The 17,342-nt window shown below is 44.4% G+C and overlaps 2 protein-coding genes across 4 annotated transcripts in view; one reads left to right on the top strand and one right to left on the bottom strand.

Moving 5' to 3' along the window:
- Positions 1-4,562: 4,562 nt before the first annotated feature.
- Positions 4,563-14,267, bottom strand: IGFALS (insulin like growth factor binding protein acid labile subunit). Of its 2 annotated transcripts, none has more exons than XM_075011283.1 (2): positions 14,225-14,267; positions 4,563-8,176 (listed from the first exon to the last, which is right to left on the bottom strand). In XM_075011283.1, exons 1-2 carry the CDS (start codon positions 14,265-14,267, stop codon positions 6,366-6,368), a joined length of 1,854 nt encoding a protein of 617 aa, XP_074867384.1. In that variant the 3' UTR covers positions 4,563-6,365. The 2 variants fall into 2 exon arrangements, with proteins under 2 accessions (XP_074867384.1, XP_074867385.1); XM_075011284.1 differs by having other exon boundaries at positions 4,563-8,173.
- The window catches only part of CCDC78 (coiled-coil domain containing 78), a 102,341-nt gene continuing 96,306 nt past the window's right edge, over positions 11,308-17,342 (top strand). For both annotated transcript variants that reach the window (XM_075011286.1, XM_075011285.1), the window contains exon 1: positions 11,308-11,410. The gene's annotated coding sequence lies outside the window, so the exon portion shown is untranslated. The remainder of the gene's footprint in view (positions 11,411-17,342) is intronic.

Raw genomic sequence — 17,342 nt, 5'->3', positions numbered from 1 at the left:
ACATCACTTGTGCCTTAGTCTCAGGATCCATCTGGGCCAGCTGATTAAAACAGTCTAAGTGTGAGGGGGAGGTCTCGAGTCACTGCCTCCCTAGAATCTCTGAACTGCGTCCTCCTCTCCCTGTCTGGATGTTCCACAGGCCAGGGAAAACCCATTGTAGTGGTCTTGATACCCAGTTAAATAAGTATTGAGGGCATCTGAAGGGAATTATCATCCTCTCCCCCAGCAGGGCTGAGAATTGCTCTGATGAAAAGCTAATAAACCAAAAAGGCAGTCATGAAGCACTTTGAAGAATAACAAGGTAATTTATTAGATGATGAGCTTTCATGGGGCAGACCCACTTCTTCAGATCTGGAGATAGTGTTGTACTGGAAATGTTGCTGACTGTGAATTGGCACGATGATTTCTGCCCCACGAAAGCTCATCACCTAATAAATTATTTTTAGTCTTCAAAGTGCTGCGTGACTGCTTTTTTTTTTTGTTCTGTTAGGATACAGACTAACATGGCTACCTCTCTGTTGCTGATAAAAAGCTGTTGAAGGAAAAAGGGTCACAGGAAATGGAGGGTATTGAGGCATATACTGAGCATCAGTGGATGGATTTGCTTGCTTGGTACATTCCCTTGAGGATATTTAGAGTACCAACATTCCCAGGGCACAGAGAAGGAAGCTGCTGTCAAATGTTGATAACTGTACAAGGTTGCATCTTGGGGGCTTGTCTACACAAACATACAGTTTACAGCAAGCTGGGTTGTGAATCAGGGCCCAGCAGGAGGACCTTCTACCTTAGTAGAAGGAGTAGGTAAAACATACTTTGTGTGTGGGAGAGGGTGGACAAAAAAGCAAGACTGGTAACTTGAAATTAGTCTATTATAACAGGAGCTGAAGTGTTTTTATGTGGTTTACATAAGATTTATTCTTTTAATGGCAATTACAAAAACGGGTTTTAGACATACGTATACACACGCTAGGGGTTTTGAGGTTTTTTTTAGTTTTTGCTGGTGGCAGTGGGATTGCATATTGTGGGTTTAGGAGAACATGGGGCAAGGGAGAGTTCCGGACCAGACTAGTGTGAATCTTCTCATTAATCTGCCATAGATTGACTACATGGACCCTTGTGCTGCATGGTAACCATTTGTAATGTGCTTGATTTGGCCTCTTTGAAAGAGGACTAAACCAACATGCACTAACAAGCAGTTAATACATCTCACCTGTGTTCTCGCAGACAGTAAACATTTGAGAGGCTCATGTAGAGTAGATTGACATCAGAGCTTGTAGCTAATTAGGTATTTGTGTAAATGGGCCCTAAGTCTGCATATCGCTCATCTGACTGTTTCACTGCTAGCTTAAACTGAACTTGAACTTATTCCAAGTTCTTAATACTACCCGCTTCTTTACTTCCAGGCTATGCTAACTCAAGCCTCTTCTCTCTGCCTCCTCCCTTAACCCTGCTTCACATAGTGAGACTGAGTGTGAATCTTGCTCCTTCCTCTGTAGCATTGCTAAGATCCAGCTTTTTCTTTCTGTTCACATAACTAAAATTCTAGTCCAGGCCTTGGTATCTTCTGCCCTGACTGCCAAGTCCTCTTTGGCTTTCCTGGCATACACTTGATTCTCTCAGAGCCAAACAAAACACTTCTGCTAAGATTCTCCTCCTCTCTGATCTGTGCATGTTGTTTCCCTTGTGAATGTTCCCCTGCGGCACCAGGCAGGAGCGCCAGCAAGCTGCCCCTTCTCCCGGCACCCTGGACACCCCCCGTATTCACAAAAAATCAACATTTGCAAGGGCTCTAAACATGGAACCCTCACAAATGTTGAGACTCTACTGTACCACCTTGATTGATTGTTGTAAAGGATTTTGATCAAGTGGTTCCTCAGTTTCTTAGAGAGCGTGTTGCATAGATGCTTGCTGTAGTCAGTGTAGTAAGTTGATTGTAATGGGTTTTTCACTGTCAGTCCCTTGGGTACAATGTCCATTTTCTTGCATTTGGAGAGAAGGATGATGTCTGTCTGGATCTGGGTGAGTTTTTTCATGTAGTTGATGGATCTCCATTCCAAACGGCTAAATGTAGTGCCTTGCATGTTGAATAGTAACAGAGAGGGAGCCGTGCTAGTCCACATACTATCAAAACAAAAAGTAGTCAAGGAGCACTTTAAAGACTAGCACATAATAATTATTCTCTTCTCTTTTTTGTAGAAAGTGGAAGTGTGTTTTCCAAATTTCGTGTCTAGTACTGGTAAAGCCTCATACTGTGGGGTCTTGCATGGATGCCTATATGTTGATTAACCTCATATATGCCATCATGTGACAACAATGCCCAGGTGCTTTGTGTGTTGGACAGACTTCTACCTCCCTTAGACAAAGGGTTAATGGGCACAAAACAGACATCAAAACACTCCAGATCCACAAACCAGTTTGTCAACATTTTAATAGAATGGGCCATTCTGTTAATGACTTAAGAGTATGCGTGTTACTGAAAAAAAAATTTTGCACCGCTATTCAAAGGGAAGCAGCCGAGCTGTATTTACATTCAAATTCAGCACATTAACACATGGTTTGAACCGGGATGGGAATTTTCTGAGTCACTATAGGGGCTCGTCTGCATACTTGGTTTAATCTAATTCTTGACCTTCCCCCACCTCTCCACTCTCTGATTTGCTCACCTTGATAATTTTTTTCTCTGTGCCTTAAATATTGAGTCTGTTCTGGTATGGCTATGGTCTGAAGAACTGGGTCTGTCCCACGAAAGGTCACCTAATAAATTATTTTTTAGTCTTTAAAGTGCTACTTGACTACTTTTTGTCCTGCTTGTACAGTATGTTGTAGGTCCTTGCCCAGGGGTTGACAACCTGCATCTCTGGAGCCACTTGCAGCTCTGAGTGCTGCTGCTCCTGACTCCTTGCAGCTCTGGAGGCTGCCACCACTTAAACAAGGCTTGCTGTTAAAACTGAATTTAGTTTTTTGTTTAAACAGTGGCAGCCTCCAGAGCTGCTGAGCAGTCAGCTGCGGTGGGGGGAAGCTGGAAGGGCAGGGAGCCCCGGAAAGGAAGCTGGCAAGGCAGGAAGATCACCCTTGCCATCCCCCAGCAGAGCGCTGGTCACCGCCTGGAGCTGTTGGTGGGCTCTCCCACACTATGCCAGGGAGAGGGAGGAAGAAAGCAGCTGGCTCACCCCCAGCCATGGCAGGTGCCGCTTCCTCTGCTCCCAGCCCAGGGGGGCTCATCTTCCTTCAGCTGCAGCCCTGCTCCTCTCCTCCCAGCCCAACTTGCGTTGCCTGGCTGGTGCAGCCCACTGTGGGCTCTGTGCTCAGTGGTGGCAGCCAGGGCCAGAGTGGGTGGCTCTGCTCCAGCTGTGGTGGGGAGCTGCAGCCAAAGGGCCAATCTTCTGCCAGCCACTTGCTTCCCCCTGCACTAAAATTACAATTTTGTTACAATCTCAAAGGAAAAAAAGATTGTGTGCTACGTTAATTTTCTCTGTGCTTTTCACCATTGCATCTTAAAATGATCAGGCATAACTTCACTGTATCATCCTTCCTTTCCAAGTTTGCCAGTACACAGTAAAAGAATAAATACAAACTCCCATTTAAAATAGCAAACAGGAACAAAGCGCGCTCTATGAAAAGTCTGTTTTCCAATAAGAAACTAAAAGGTGGGTAATAATTTCTGAGGTAACAGTCACATCAGATGAGAGGCAGCTGCTCTTCCACTAGCTGTTTGCTCCTGCTTCCGCCTTCTTGGAAGTGCCCTCCAGCAGCACCTGGTGTTAGCACTGCCACTGCTCATACCACACCATCTGCCTGCCTCATATCTCAGCAACCTGGAGAGGTGGGTAGCATGCAGAGCTGTTGTCTGTAGCAAGTTAAGCCGGGGGATGGGGGCTAAGCCGGGGGATGGGGTGTGGTTTTGGGGGTGATGGGATGTTAAGCCTGGGGATGGGAGGCGGTTTGGGCAGGATAGGGGTAAAGCTTGGGGATTGGCGGTGGGGGAGAGATTTGGGGCCTGAGGTGGGTAAAGCTGGGGAGAGGATGTAACTTAATGTTCTGACTGGTACAAATCATTGTGTGCGCTGTTCTTAAAATAAGGGTTACAGAAAGTGCGGTCAACATGGTTTATTAAGGACTGTCTCATATTCAAATGCATTGAGGCTCTTCAAGTACTGATTCTGTAACCAAATTTTAAAAAATGACTCTTCTCACTATTTCTGTTGCAGACCTTTGCCCTTGTGGCATAGCTTGTACCCCCTACTCAGAAAGGGCCAAGCATATAATGAGCATTCCCTGAAATAAAGCAAGGTGAAGGGCTGGGGCATGGGCTTAGTCTGTATCGGGAATAAGAAGCAACAGACTAAAGGGGGTAGGGTAATAGCTTGTGGGAAGGAGTCAGATGTTTGTATGAGTACAGTATGTGCAGGTGGAGTTGTGTGAGCAGCTAGAAAAAATAGCCCTTCAGTTAGCTGTGCTCTAATAGAGAACATTGCAGTTATTTATCAAAAAAAAAAAAAACAACTTCCAACTCACCTTCCTTTTCCAATCAGACCACAGGGATTTGCATAATTAAACGCCCATGAGCACCAATGAGGAGCTGATCTAGCTCCTGGAGGGGGGGAGATCAACTGCTAAGCTCTTATGGACTCCAGAGTAGGATGAGACTACTCCATCTTTTTGACTGGACTTGAATTCAGGGTAGGATTCTCAGAAATGCCTAAGTAATGTAGGAACACAAATCCCACCAAAATCACTAGGATTGTGCACCTTAGTAACTTTGGCACTTTGAAAAAAAATATCAAACTTGAGTAATGAAGTCTGCAAGAAATTTCTTTGCATCAAGCTCTGGCTTTTCTTGTGAGTTTTTACAGTGGGTGAGAAATGCTAAGAGACTGAACTGTCTGCTGCTCACAAGCACAACTAGCTTTTTTATGAAAACTCTGTGTGAGGCGCACAATTTAAAAAAAAAACAAAACCAAAAACCCTCATATGAGCTGCAGTAGTTCCAAAGGTTTATTTGCTTGCTGTTTTTTATCAGGGAGTTGATGTGTGTGGTTTTTCTTAACTCTGCGTAAATCTGCTATTGCAAGGAGTTAAAAGTATGTCGTGCACTCCGCTCTCCTAAAATGACAAATTGATTGTCTGCTTTTCAAGCCTCTTCCCTTAACTTTACACTAGACGTGGCTTCACTGATCAGATATTACAGCTGAGGGACTCTGCCCTTCTCCTGGGCACCATGGGCTCTTTACTGGAATTCAAGAACTGGTTTTGGGGGTAGGGGAGACTATGGTCACCCTCTCCATTATTTCCATTTTAGATCGGGCCCCTCTGTGTTTAGTCCTATACAATCAGACTGTTTTATGAGTTCCTGAAATTTCTTCGCATTGCAATGCAGGATCATGCAGAATGGAAAAGATTGACAACTGCAACTGCAGTTCAGATGGGATGAAGACCCTGTTTGCATTGCTCAGTTACAATGGGGGTGATTCCAAAGCAATGACACTTAACTTTTTTCAGCCTTCCCAGTAGTGATCACTGTGGCTGAGATTTTCCTTCCCCAGCTGCAGAACATCTTTGTTTCTCCCTTTGCTCTCCCCAGCCTGAGGCCCTCAGGATGCAGTGATAGCCTTTCCATTAGGGAGGGTTTGTCTCAATGATCCGTTGACAGCAGCATATCTGCCTACCAGGAGCATTTACTAAAAAATTGGTGAGAGATGTTCCTGGGTGACTAGACAGGTTGCCCATCGATTCATTCCCAGCTTGGGGTGACGGAGAGACCCAGTTGCTAGATCTCAACAAGGAATACGCTATCAGGCTGGCTTTCAAGTCATACTCTTATTGTACTATCATAACTTGTTTGGGTTTTTTAAAATCAGTTTTAATTTTTGAATTGGAAAAGCCAGTCCCCAGAAAAGGCTTCCCTCCACCCATTCCTTCATGACCCCATTCTTTCCTTCACTTTTCGGTGCTGGGCAAAGGAATGCTGGCTCTGAATCACAATGCTAAGTTCAAATAGCCCAGAGGTAATTGCAAAGTCCAAAGAACCTGTTTACCCCCAGCTGCACAGGCAGTGTTGGTATGCTGGTTCTGTTGAAAACTGCAGCTATACAAATATAGTAATGGTGCAGCATGGAGAGAGAAAGCTAGAGTGCTGTGCAATTGTACTGGGCTCCTTGGGTAATGGTGAATGGTGGCACATGCTATTTTGAACTGCTGTGCTGGTGGGCTTGATACAAAGATCAGAGAAGGTGATTGAGATGGTCAATACCTATACCTTTAAACTTATTAGTCCACACTGATTGCTACCTGAATTTTGTACAAGTATGCGTCTAATGGTGCCAACTATAGAAAGCAGAAAAAGTCCTCTATAAAGATGAAATGTGTTAGCAGTGAGCAAAGTGATCTTCACTAATTTCCCTCAGGTCAAGGCCTGCCACATCTGGTGGACTTAGACAGGTAAGGTTGTTGTACACATACATGGGTGTGTGGGAATCATCCCCTTCTGGAAGGGACTGTACAAAACGTGGAACCACTGTGGGATGCTGCAAGGAGAAGTGTCGTAGCTCTTTCAGTGAGCAGTTACAGTGCCACTTGTTTCCTTCCAGCCACAATTGCTCTAGCACAGGCGAAGGGCCCAGAGAACCAACTGAGAAGGTTTCTAGGGAATTGTTTCTGATGCTAAGATACCTCAGGTTTGCCAACTGGGTAATTATGCTGTTGTCCAGTGTCTCCAAATGATTGTTGGAGAGGTCGAGCCAAAAGAGACGCTGAAGTGGGCTGAAAGTGTCATGAGAAATCTGCAGAAGCTGGTTGGAAGAAAGTAGAAGGTATTCAAGGTTTTGGAGGCCTACAAACATGTTGGGGGAAAGATGGGTTAGACTGTTATGCTTAAGGTCCAGCTCCAAAAGATCATGCAGGTCATTCAAACTCTGGTCTTCAATCACAGATATAATGTTGTGTTGCAAGGAGAGCCTCCGGAGGCAGAAAAGACTGGAGAAAGTTTGTTGCCTGACTCTGCTTAGACAGCTGTTTTCCAGATGAAGACTGTGAAGCTTGGTTAGACCCTTAAAGACATGGTCAGGAAGTGCCTTGAGGCAGTTACCAGACAAGTTCATCACTGCGACATTAAAGAGCCCGAGGAATGCCCCAACCCTGATCTCTTGAATCTGGTTGTTGTTCAGTGTAAGTACCTCCAACTGACCTAGCCCTTCAAAAGTCCTTTCTGTCAGGCTCCTGATCCTGTTGTGTCCTAGCTGCAGCTCCTCCAGGAACTGGAGGTCTTTGAAAGTCCTTGGCCGGAGGCTGGTGATTGAGTTACTGGGTAAACGCAACACATGCAGGCTCAAGAGGCCCAGGAATGTTTCTTCAAAGAGCAAGATGAGACGATTATGAGAGAGGTCTAGCCACCTGAGGGACTTCATCCCCATGAAAGCACGTGGGGCAATGGCATTGATCTGGTTGTGGTTCAGGTAGAGCTTCTGTAGCTTCTGCAGCTTGACAAAAATATTGAGTTTTATTCCCTTCAACAAGTTCCTACTCAGATCTAGCTCCTTCAGCTCACTGAGACTGCAGAAGATTTGGTGTTGCAGGTAGGGCAGCTTGTTCCCAGCCAAGACCAGCTCCCTCAGGTTAGGCAGGTCATGGAATATTTTGTCAGGCAGCACCACTAGTGAATTCCAGCCAAGGTTCAGGTACCAGAGGTTGGAGAGCCCAGCAAACAAGCCTTCCTCAATCTTGCTGAAGTGGTTGTTGTTGAGGCTCAAGGTGGCAAGGTTCTGTGTGTGGAGGAAAGTGTTGGGTGCCAAATGCTTCAGTCTATTCCTTTCCAGGTGCAGGTGGTAGAGGCCCTTTAACCCATGGAAGGCATGCTGCTCAATACTTGCCAGCTGGCTGCTCTGCAAATTAAGGAAGTCCAGGTTGGAAAGATTCCTGAAAGCTCCAACTGGCACAGAAAGGAAGTTGTTCCCGTCTAGCCATAATGATTTAACGTTGCTAGGGATGTCTTCTGGGAGGCATGTGAGGTTCCGGGAGCTGCAGTAGATATTAAGTTCCTCGCTGTATTCGTCGTAACTGCAGGCACATGAGCTGGGGCATTTTAGGAGCTCTGTGTCAGGCTGCTCTTTGGGTGCTTTGCTGGTAGTTTGGGACCTTGCTGCCAGCACCAAGACCAAGAGTAACAAGAGGGCAGTGTCTGCTGGAGGCATGGGAGGGTGGAAATTAAGATAAAACAAATGGAAATCATTAGCTCACAACACAAGGCAAAAGGAAACAATGCAAAGAGAACATGGGTAGGTACACTCAATGCACTCTAACTGCCAGCATTCTGTAAAACGCAATACTGGGGACTGAGCAAGTATAACAGGGAAGAACAATCTATTGCCATGATGAGCAACTGACCATCAGGGTCCTGTGTGTGGCCCATGAAATATTTCGTTTACTGTTGTGCACAGCAGGATTACCGGATTTTGCTGGTTTCTGTTCATGTAATATTTTTCCTGCTGGTAAACCAAGGGCATGTGAACTGAGGTGCCTGTTGATTGTGCTTAACATTAACTCATAGCAGCACTTTGCTTAGATGTAGAGACAGTGCATGGCTCCCACAGTCAATCAGCACAACCCACAAATTTTAGGTACGGAAGCACAGTTAGCAAAATTACCTTGTTCAGAAGGCCATCTTGGTTACAACAATCTTGCAGCCCACTAAGATGAGAGGACCACTTATGCGGCCCACTCACTAGCCTAGATCTCCCATCACTGGTATACTGCCTTTCTTGAATACCTGCTGCTGATTGATTGCAAGAAGTAATCCTGCTTAACTTGGTGATTGTTTTGTCATTGATTTCACTTGAGCAGGTTTAGATCCAGGATCTGCAACTTGTATTTTCTCTTTATGCCGTTACATAGGTCCCAGCTCACCACTGCTATATGTGTGTGGATACCCAAACACCAGCACAGTGTTCTTTACCCGCTTTGTATAATATAAATGACTGGACAAGGCAACAGTGAACTGGGGCCATCATTCTGAAATGTGGGAGAGAGATACTAAGCATGTAAGCAGAGAAGCATGTTGTGTGTCTGGTCTAGCCAGTCAGGTTGTTCACATCCTTCTCTCTGTATCTATTTACAATCTGTTATCATTTAGCTTAATAGGCTTTTCACCTTGACAAGACTGGGATTACAATGTCTAGATAGGATTCTCTTTTGGTATGCCTGGTAATTTCTTCTTCCCTCAGACTTGGGCAAGTTGCTGACTCAGAATCAACTTGTGACCTGAATTTGGTTCCTCTCCCTACTCCACAGAGCTTTAAAATTGTGGTCTGCCACTTTTTTCCCCCTTCTAAAAACAGGAGACCAGTGATAGTCATTTAGGCTTTCCTAACTCCATCTTCATGCAGACCCACATCTTTTAAGAAAGGGATTCTCAAACTTTATTGCACCATGGCCCCCAGCTGATGTCATTACATGACCATAGCAGGGGGGAACCAAAGCCTGAGCCTCGTCACCCGAGGTGAGGGGCCTGTCACCCTGAGACCTCCCACCAAAGATTGAAGTCCTCTGGGTTTGGCTTCTGCCCTGGGAGTTGGGTCTCAGGCTTCAGCTTTGGCTCCAGGTCATGGGGCTCAGGCTTCAGCTGTGGGCTCCAGCAATTCTAACCCCAGCCCTGGTGACCCCTTTAAAGCACAGTTGTGATGTACTTTGGGGTCTCAACCCACAGTCTACTCAGAGAAGACAGGACATGGAGTCTGGAGTTTGGTCAATGCATCTTCTTTGATTAGCCAATAGCAGACCAGTGCCATCAGTAGATCATCTCTTGTCCTCCACTGTGGAGTGGAAAGCATTACCTGCAGGGATCCCATTTCAGGTATGTCTGCCAAAGCATCTCAGTCCTCAACATCATACTTACTGTACTGTCTTTGGGCCCCAAGCAGCTCTACCAACACAGTTCCATCTGGACCTGCAGCTACCTGCCCCTCAGACTTTTACTGACTATGTTCTAGGCTGGTGCTGGTGGTGATATACCCTTCTTTGATGTCAGTGGGAGCTATGCCCACTTACACCCAGCTGGACTCTACAAGAGGTCATCAGTTATCTGTCAAGAAGTTAAGTTGGCACAAGGAAATCTTTTATGAGTAATACAACGTTCTGTAGATCTAAGCCCAGGATACTGATAGTGGCTGAGAAACACCCTAATCCATTTTGTAAACTGACACCTTTTTGAATTCAAGGTCTTGTAATTCAGCATAAAGAACTGCTGCCTTAGCCACAGTCACTGCACTTACAGGAAGAGAAAGAAGTGGCTTATGTCCTGGAAAGAGAGCAAACCAATGCCAAATTCAGATTTGATGTCACTGGTGATATGACCACTAAGGTCACCACAGTTGCACCCATTTTGAGCAAGGCCTGAACTTGATCATTTCCTCGCCACCCCCACTGCTGAATAATTCTTTGCTGAAACTCTATTTCTGAAGCTCCTGTGCGACCTTGCACTTCCTGGTTCTGCTGCATGTGCCACCCAGCCTGTGCTTTAGAATTCAGAGTAGTGAGGTGCAGCAGGGAGGGATATGGACTAGTGCGGGATGCAGTAAATGGCAGAGAAATTGTTCAGTACAATGGGATGTGCAGGTCCAGTGCACATCCCATGTGCTATACTATCGTAGTCCTGAGCATTGTGGCTGTGTTATTTCTTTTAGAAAACTCTCTTCAGAAGAGCTTAATTCAGGTTTAAAACTTGTTTCAGGGATGGGTGTGGGAAGGGATGTTCCCTCTAATTTTTTTCCATCCATGTGTGGAATAAATTTTGTTATGTGCATCAAAGCAAGTGTGGATATGTACTACCAGTAGAAACGCATACTTCTAGCTGCTGCCAGCTGTAGGCACTCCGCTGATCTGTTTGGTGGCATTTGAATATTTCTGGGGTGGCTGCCCGAGTATTCAGCTTTCAGGGAACACTGGTGGGAAGCAGGGCTGCATAGGCTCATTATGAGCAGAGATGGGTGAACATCCTGGAGTTAGCTATTTTAGTGAGTAATATGAATGACTGACTTAAATCTGCAAACATTTCATCCCCATACCAGTTGTTCCCAAGTTTTTTGACATTATGCCCCCCCTTTTGATTTTTGAGAAACCCCTCATGCCCCCCAACCTCATCTTTACCATCTGCCAACCTCCCTCTGACAAAAAAAAAAGTTCAATTTGTAATTTAAAATAAACACAAACTTGATATAAAATATTATTTAAAATTAAAAATAGTTTTTCTTGACCCCTTGCAGGTGCCTGGTGCAGCTCCAGGTGGCCAACTGTCTGAGCCCCATGCCAGCAGACAGAGCTATCCGCACCAGTTGCCCACCCACCTGCTACCTGTGCTGCCAGAGATGCCTGCCCACTAGGGCCAGCTGCCCGAGCTCTGCAGTGCCAGGACCAGCCACAGGTCAGCCACCCACCTGCCAGCCCAAGCTCCATGCTGCTGGGGCCAGCCATCCATCTACCAGCTACAGCTGCCCAAGCCCCTCCCCTCCCACAAAACCGGGCACCACCAGCCCCCTACTCTTATCCCATCCCCCTCACCTGAGCCAGACATCCCCAGCCCCCCATTTAAGCCCATCCTCCTCCTCCCACCCCACACTGTTACCTTTGCAGGAGGCAGCTAACTCCATATGGGTCTTCTAGCTCCACGTGGGTCTTCACCAGCTGCCTGCTTTTTGTAATGGCTGTTCTAGGTCATCCATGTAAAATGGCAAGGGCTCAGAGCTGGAAGCAAAGTCCGGCTCTTTCCTCGGGTGGCGGGATTATTAGGGGGTGGCTGGGTCTCCTCGTGCCCCCCCCCCCCCCCCGGAATTGCTTCACGCCCCCCCAGTTTGGGAAACCTATACAGTAAACCCTTGATTTAACGGACCCTGATATAATGGATCCTGTCTGCCAGCCCCCCGTCCCCACCTAAATATATGCCGGAGACTCACCAGACTCGCCACTTGGGCTGGAGTAGCTGCTGGAGCAGCTGAGGCTGTGAGGGCTGGAGAGGTCCCTGCAGCAGCTGGGACCACCAAGGCCAAAGGGTCCAATGTGGGGTGGGGCTGCAGCAAGGCACAGGAGCTCTCCTCCCCAAGCCCTGTATGCATGGAGCGTGTTGGCACCTGGCTTCTGCCACCTGCAATGGCGCTGAGCAGCAGCCATGGTGTTGGAGGCTGCTGCCTGCTGGGGGTGGTCACGCTCTACCTTCACGCAGGTGGCTCAGACCCAGGGTCTGGAGGAGCTGCAGAGCTAAGAGCTGCAGGAGGTGGAAGGAGCCAAGCCAGCATTCAGCTCCTCTCCTGGTAACTGGAGAGGGAGGAGTGAGGGGAAGAATGGGGCAGAGGCCAGGAGTGAGTGATGGTCTGGTCAGGGCATCATCATACCACTTGGATACAACAGACTTTCAGCCTAAACGGACACCCTTTCCCCACTATTAGTCCATTAAATCGAGGATTTACTGTAACTTAAATACTTCCTTCCACTTCCCCTTAAAGGGTTATTCATTAATTATTATAGAGAATTCTGTGTTATTTATTAGAGAGAGAAGACCCCTGTAAGTGCTAAGCTTTAACATGTTGGGGGCCTTTGTGTGCAACAGATGTAACATTTATTAAAAATGTTCATTTTGCCCCACAGCCTCCCCTAAGTGTCAGGTACGGTCAGTGTTGAGTTCAGACTCTCAAATATGGGATATTCAAGTGGGTTTGAAATTAAGCCACTTGAGTTTGTCCAATCATATTTACAAGGGAGGGGAGAACCAGGCAAATTAGTCTTGGATAATTTCTCTATTTTGAGGTGACAGGAAAACAAGAAGAGAAATTGATTTAATGTGAGCTGTTGCACTCTTGGAATGAAGTAGAATTTTGGTAAGAGAAATGAAGCCAACTGTTTTGTGACGTGCACTGGTTCTAGTTCTGTGTTTTAAAATTGAAATTTGTGATGGTAGCTGCCAAATTCATCAGTAGGAAGACATGCTGAAAAGCAATCATGCACCAGGCATATCCTGTAATATTACACTTCCTTGTCTCCAGGTTATTTGGGGAAAGGTTAAATCAGAAATGGCCAACCTCTGGGGAAAAAATATTACCTTTTCATTTTCTCAGGGTTGCTACTCAAGGTTATAGAGAAGACACCATTAAAATCTGTACTATTACTTCTTGTGAGAAATGAACATTATTGCAGTATTTCTTATTAAAAATTAATGCTGCAATTACACTAACTAGTGCTAAGTAGCAATTTGCTTGCAAATACCTTCTGAACAATATTTTAATGGCAACCAGTGCGCTTAATCTCGCCTTCCCATGTGTGACGCACATACTTGTGCCCCCCGGGTGCTTATCCAAAAATTTCTAGGATAAGTGCCAGCACATCCTGCTTACTGAGGTGTGATGTGGGAGAGGCAAGATCAACTTCTCAAAGTACTCACGTTGCAGTCATGTAGTCTGCCCTGACAGTACCTCCCAAAAATGAACTCCAGGCTTAGTTATCTCTGTCGATTCCTGTCACTGTGGCAGGTACTGATCACCTCTATCCAGCCTATAGTATTTGCATGCTAGGTTATAATACACATTTATCTACTTAATTTGCGTTTGAGAAAGCCCATAATATTGCACTGATGAGGTAGCTGTGGTCTGTTGTCTGTTTACATGCCTGTCAATGTAGTGGTGTTGGTGTGTTTCTGTTTTTATTTTTGTTTTTTGGTATCCTGATTATCTTCAAAAATATTTGCGCTCCAACCCTGTAAATTCAAGATCCTCTTGGACCAGAAATTAGATTTTTATTCTGCATGTTTCAGCAGCATTTTTCTTTTAAAATGCCAGCCGTATGTGCATCCTGGCCCCAAACTCTCAGAATTAATTTGAGCTTTCAAAAGCAAAGTACAAGAGGGCTCACCTTAATTCATTATTTGATTCATTTGCAGAAAGCTTCCAATCTGTTCCATCAGATGCAAAGTTATTACTCTTAACCAACACATGCACTGTACATGCAATCACTGCAGCTCCTTAAAATAACACACAGGGCATAATAAAGCCTGAACATTATCCTATGACGGCAGAGGTGGAAAAAGAAGTTGCTGACAAAACGAGTAGAAAGTTTCCAAGAACTTGTTGATCTGCTCACTCTAAACTATTTACCTGGCCTTACTTGTGAGATTTGATAGTCTGGTGCAGATGCATGCTAACCTGCTCAATGAGACACTATTGGAGGAATGTGGGAAGTTTCTTCCACTTACCTTTCCTTGTGTTCATTGCAGCAGAAGCGTGGGGAGGAAACATTCAGTGGAGCAGCAGATTCTGCTCTCTGTATTTTACCCGCACTGTTCATGTAGCGATACAGCAACCACCTTGATGCCTGTCCAGCACTCTGTGCTCGATTGCTTTTAACCCTTGTGCTACCAGGCAGGAATGCTGGGAGGATTTTATTACTCAGGCAAGAGGTGTTGAGTTAAGGTCTTGAGCTGTGTGTGTATATTCTACTCTGACTCTCTCTCTCTGGGAGTCAGATTTTCCTGACATTTTTAACTGGAAACACACATACTGAAAATACTCGTGAAGAAAAGCTAATGGCACCCCCTCCCCTGCCACCTCTGCTTTAGGTCCATAGTTTACTCAATTTAGAGGCCCATGTGAAGTTTATATACCCTTTGGGAAACGACAAGGTTGATTGAGTGAGTAAACAGTCCTGAAGAGAAAATGACTTGACTATATTGAATGGAGATGAGCAGAGGAAGCAATATTCTGATGTGGATTACGTTTTTATGAGGCTTCAGGTTCAAGGTCAATCAGTTCACTGGTTCTTGAGTTTGTTGGGGCCAGATGCTGTGAAATTTGCAATCCTAGCTGATCCTGTGACATTTCTGCAATCTTGAATTATCTGTGACTCATGAGACTGAGATTGCTGCTATCTTGTTTAATTCTCGTAGAATGGTGGCTGCATTGGAACCAGGCTTAACAAATAGAGAGGTTCTGAGATGGAACCAAAACCATATGGAAAAGTTCTGATTTGACAATTCAAATCCAAGCCTCCCCTTTAATCATAAAGGGATTGGATTTTAAGGCCTAGTTTTGGCCCATCTCCTGTTATAAATTCTCATGATTTTTTTTTTTTATGGCTTAGATTTCTACCAGCATTAGAGGTAGGGAGGCTACCTAGTGTGTCGCAAAGCACTCAGGTTTTAAAGGATTTGGAGTATCTTGGTTACTGGGCCAGAAGTTGACACAGTAGAAACGTGTAGGAACAATGGAACAACATGCTATGTGGAATGTGTAGCCCATGATGGAAGAAAAGGGTCTGGGGTGATTAGTGTGAATAATTGAATTGAGACTAGGAAAACAAAAATACCCTATTTTAAAAGAAATTGTAAGCAGTTGGGTGGTAGTGTTTCCTAAAGAGCCCTGGTTAGACTGTCTGGAATATGATATGCTGTGTTGGTCCTACAGTGTAGGAGGGAAATACATTATGTGCTTTAGAGCAGCAACAGGAGTGTTGTCTGAATATGGGCTGCTGGATTTGGCCCCCATGGGGATGAAGCTGTTTAAAAAAACAAACAAAAGCGCCACAACTCTCCATGGATCTGAAGGATCTGTGTTTATAAGTGGTTATAAGAGTTAGGACTATCCTCTGGAAAAGAGTGACAGTGAGCCAAGTGAGATTTTAAAATATTAGCAGAATGATTAAAGTCAAAGGATGGGGTAAATTTTTCACGCTAGTATGAGATTTAAATTCTCAGGAATATTATATAAAGATAAAGGGAACTCAGCATGATTTTTATATACATTTACTTCCATGGTGGAGACTTAAGTAATGGGTTTAGTAATCGTGACAAAGTTACCCATTGATTGAATGCAAATAGTGTAGAATGAAATCTGTTTTAGTTCATGGGACTGTCAAAATTAGTTGCTTAATGTAACTGGCTTCCTCATAAAGGTGATTTAGCTTTAGACATGGAGCGACACTTACTCTAAAAGTAGTCCCATTGAAATCAGTGGAACTCAGAGAGAGGCAAGGGTAGTCAATTATTTTTGTCAGGGTATTGTCAAGTTCCTGACTTCAGAGAAAATCAGTATAATAAAGTTTCAAATAGGGTCCATTCAAAAAATCTGATTGTCCTATTGATTATCCCTGGAGTAAGGCAATACTGTGAGTGAAGGTGGTAGAATCCGTCCCTATGTTTACTAGAGTTTTTACTGAAGTCAAGACATTTTCTTTTAGAAAAGATTGAATACAGTGAAAAAACATGGTTATCTATTTTAGCTAACTAGTGGGCTGGAATATTTAGCTGTTTTATTGCTTAGATAGTAATTAACTGGTATCTATGTACATGTAAAGCACTAACGTTTCAAGATTTATGCTAATCGTTTTTGGGATCACTCATTGGAATTTACATTCTAGCTTGGCAGAGACCTAAAGAAGAAAAATAAAATGAAACAATATGATGTAGTAGAGTTACAAATTCATTTGAAGGTTGATTTTATAGAGCCACTGCCTGACATAGCTGCAGAGATCTCCAGTGAAGTTTGTTTACGCTATGTAGCAAAATCTTTAGTTCTCAAAGAGAACTTTTTCTTAAAGGTGATGTGCAAAGATTGGTTGTCTCTTTAAAAAAAAAAAAAAAAGCAGAAACTCTTTGTAAAATCTTGAGAGGTTTGAATTCTGAATCTTTAATATAAAGACCTCATTTGCCCCACATGTTAGGGTGTGGAGTTAAATTCTGATGAAAACAAAAACATTTTAAATAGTCTGCTGACAAATCCTTTTTATCACTTTCTTCTGCTTTTATTTTGGTAGTTCTCTTTAGTGTCTTCTCAGATAGCCACTACCTGAATTTGTAATATCAAAAGTAAGCACATTTTTTTCAGGGGATTAAGGGACACAGACATTTTCAGATCTTTATTATTAAAGGAGCATAAAAAGAGCACAAGCCGTTAATACAACACAGAAAGGGGAGGATATTGTATTGTTACTGATTTATCAGTGTCTTCTTTTGTTGTTCATCCTAGCTGTTATGGGAGCTATTTGGCACCTCTTCCAAGGCTGTGGGCTTGGACAGGAGGTATAAGATTGACAGATGGTCATTAGAAGCTGACTTACAACTAGAAGACTGACTTCCTGACAGTCACCTGGCACATGTTCAAAACCATGCTGTAGGGTCATGAACTTGCTCTGTGTTCCAGGTCATTTCCCAACTACCACTGTCCACTCCAGCTCATGAAGAAATTTTTATCAGTTTCCAAGAAGAAAAGGTCACTGTCTAGAATGGATGAGGCTAATTGGCCAGAGCATGTGTCAGAGGTCATTTATCTGTTCTCTGTGCTGACTTCAATGGCCTGGATGGGTCTTGAGGGTAATCC

Source organism: Carettochelys insculpta, chromosome 16 (genome assembly GCF_033958435.1).
Source record: "Carettochelys insculpta isolate YL-2023 chromosome 16, ASM3395843v1, whole genome shotgun sequence".
NCBI classification, from domain to species: Eukaryota; Metazoa; Chordata; order Testudines; family Carettochelyidae; genus Carettochelys; species Carettochelys insculpta.
The sequence above is the reverse complement of the archived record's forward strand: the minus strand, read 5'-3'. Positions and strand labels throughout refer to the sequence as shown.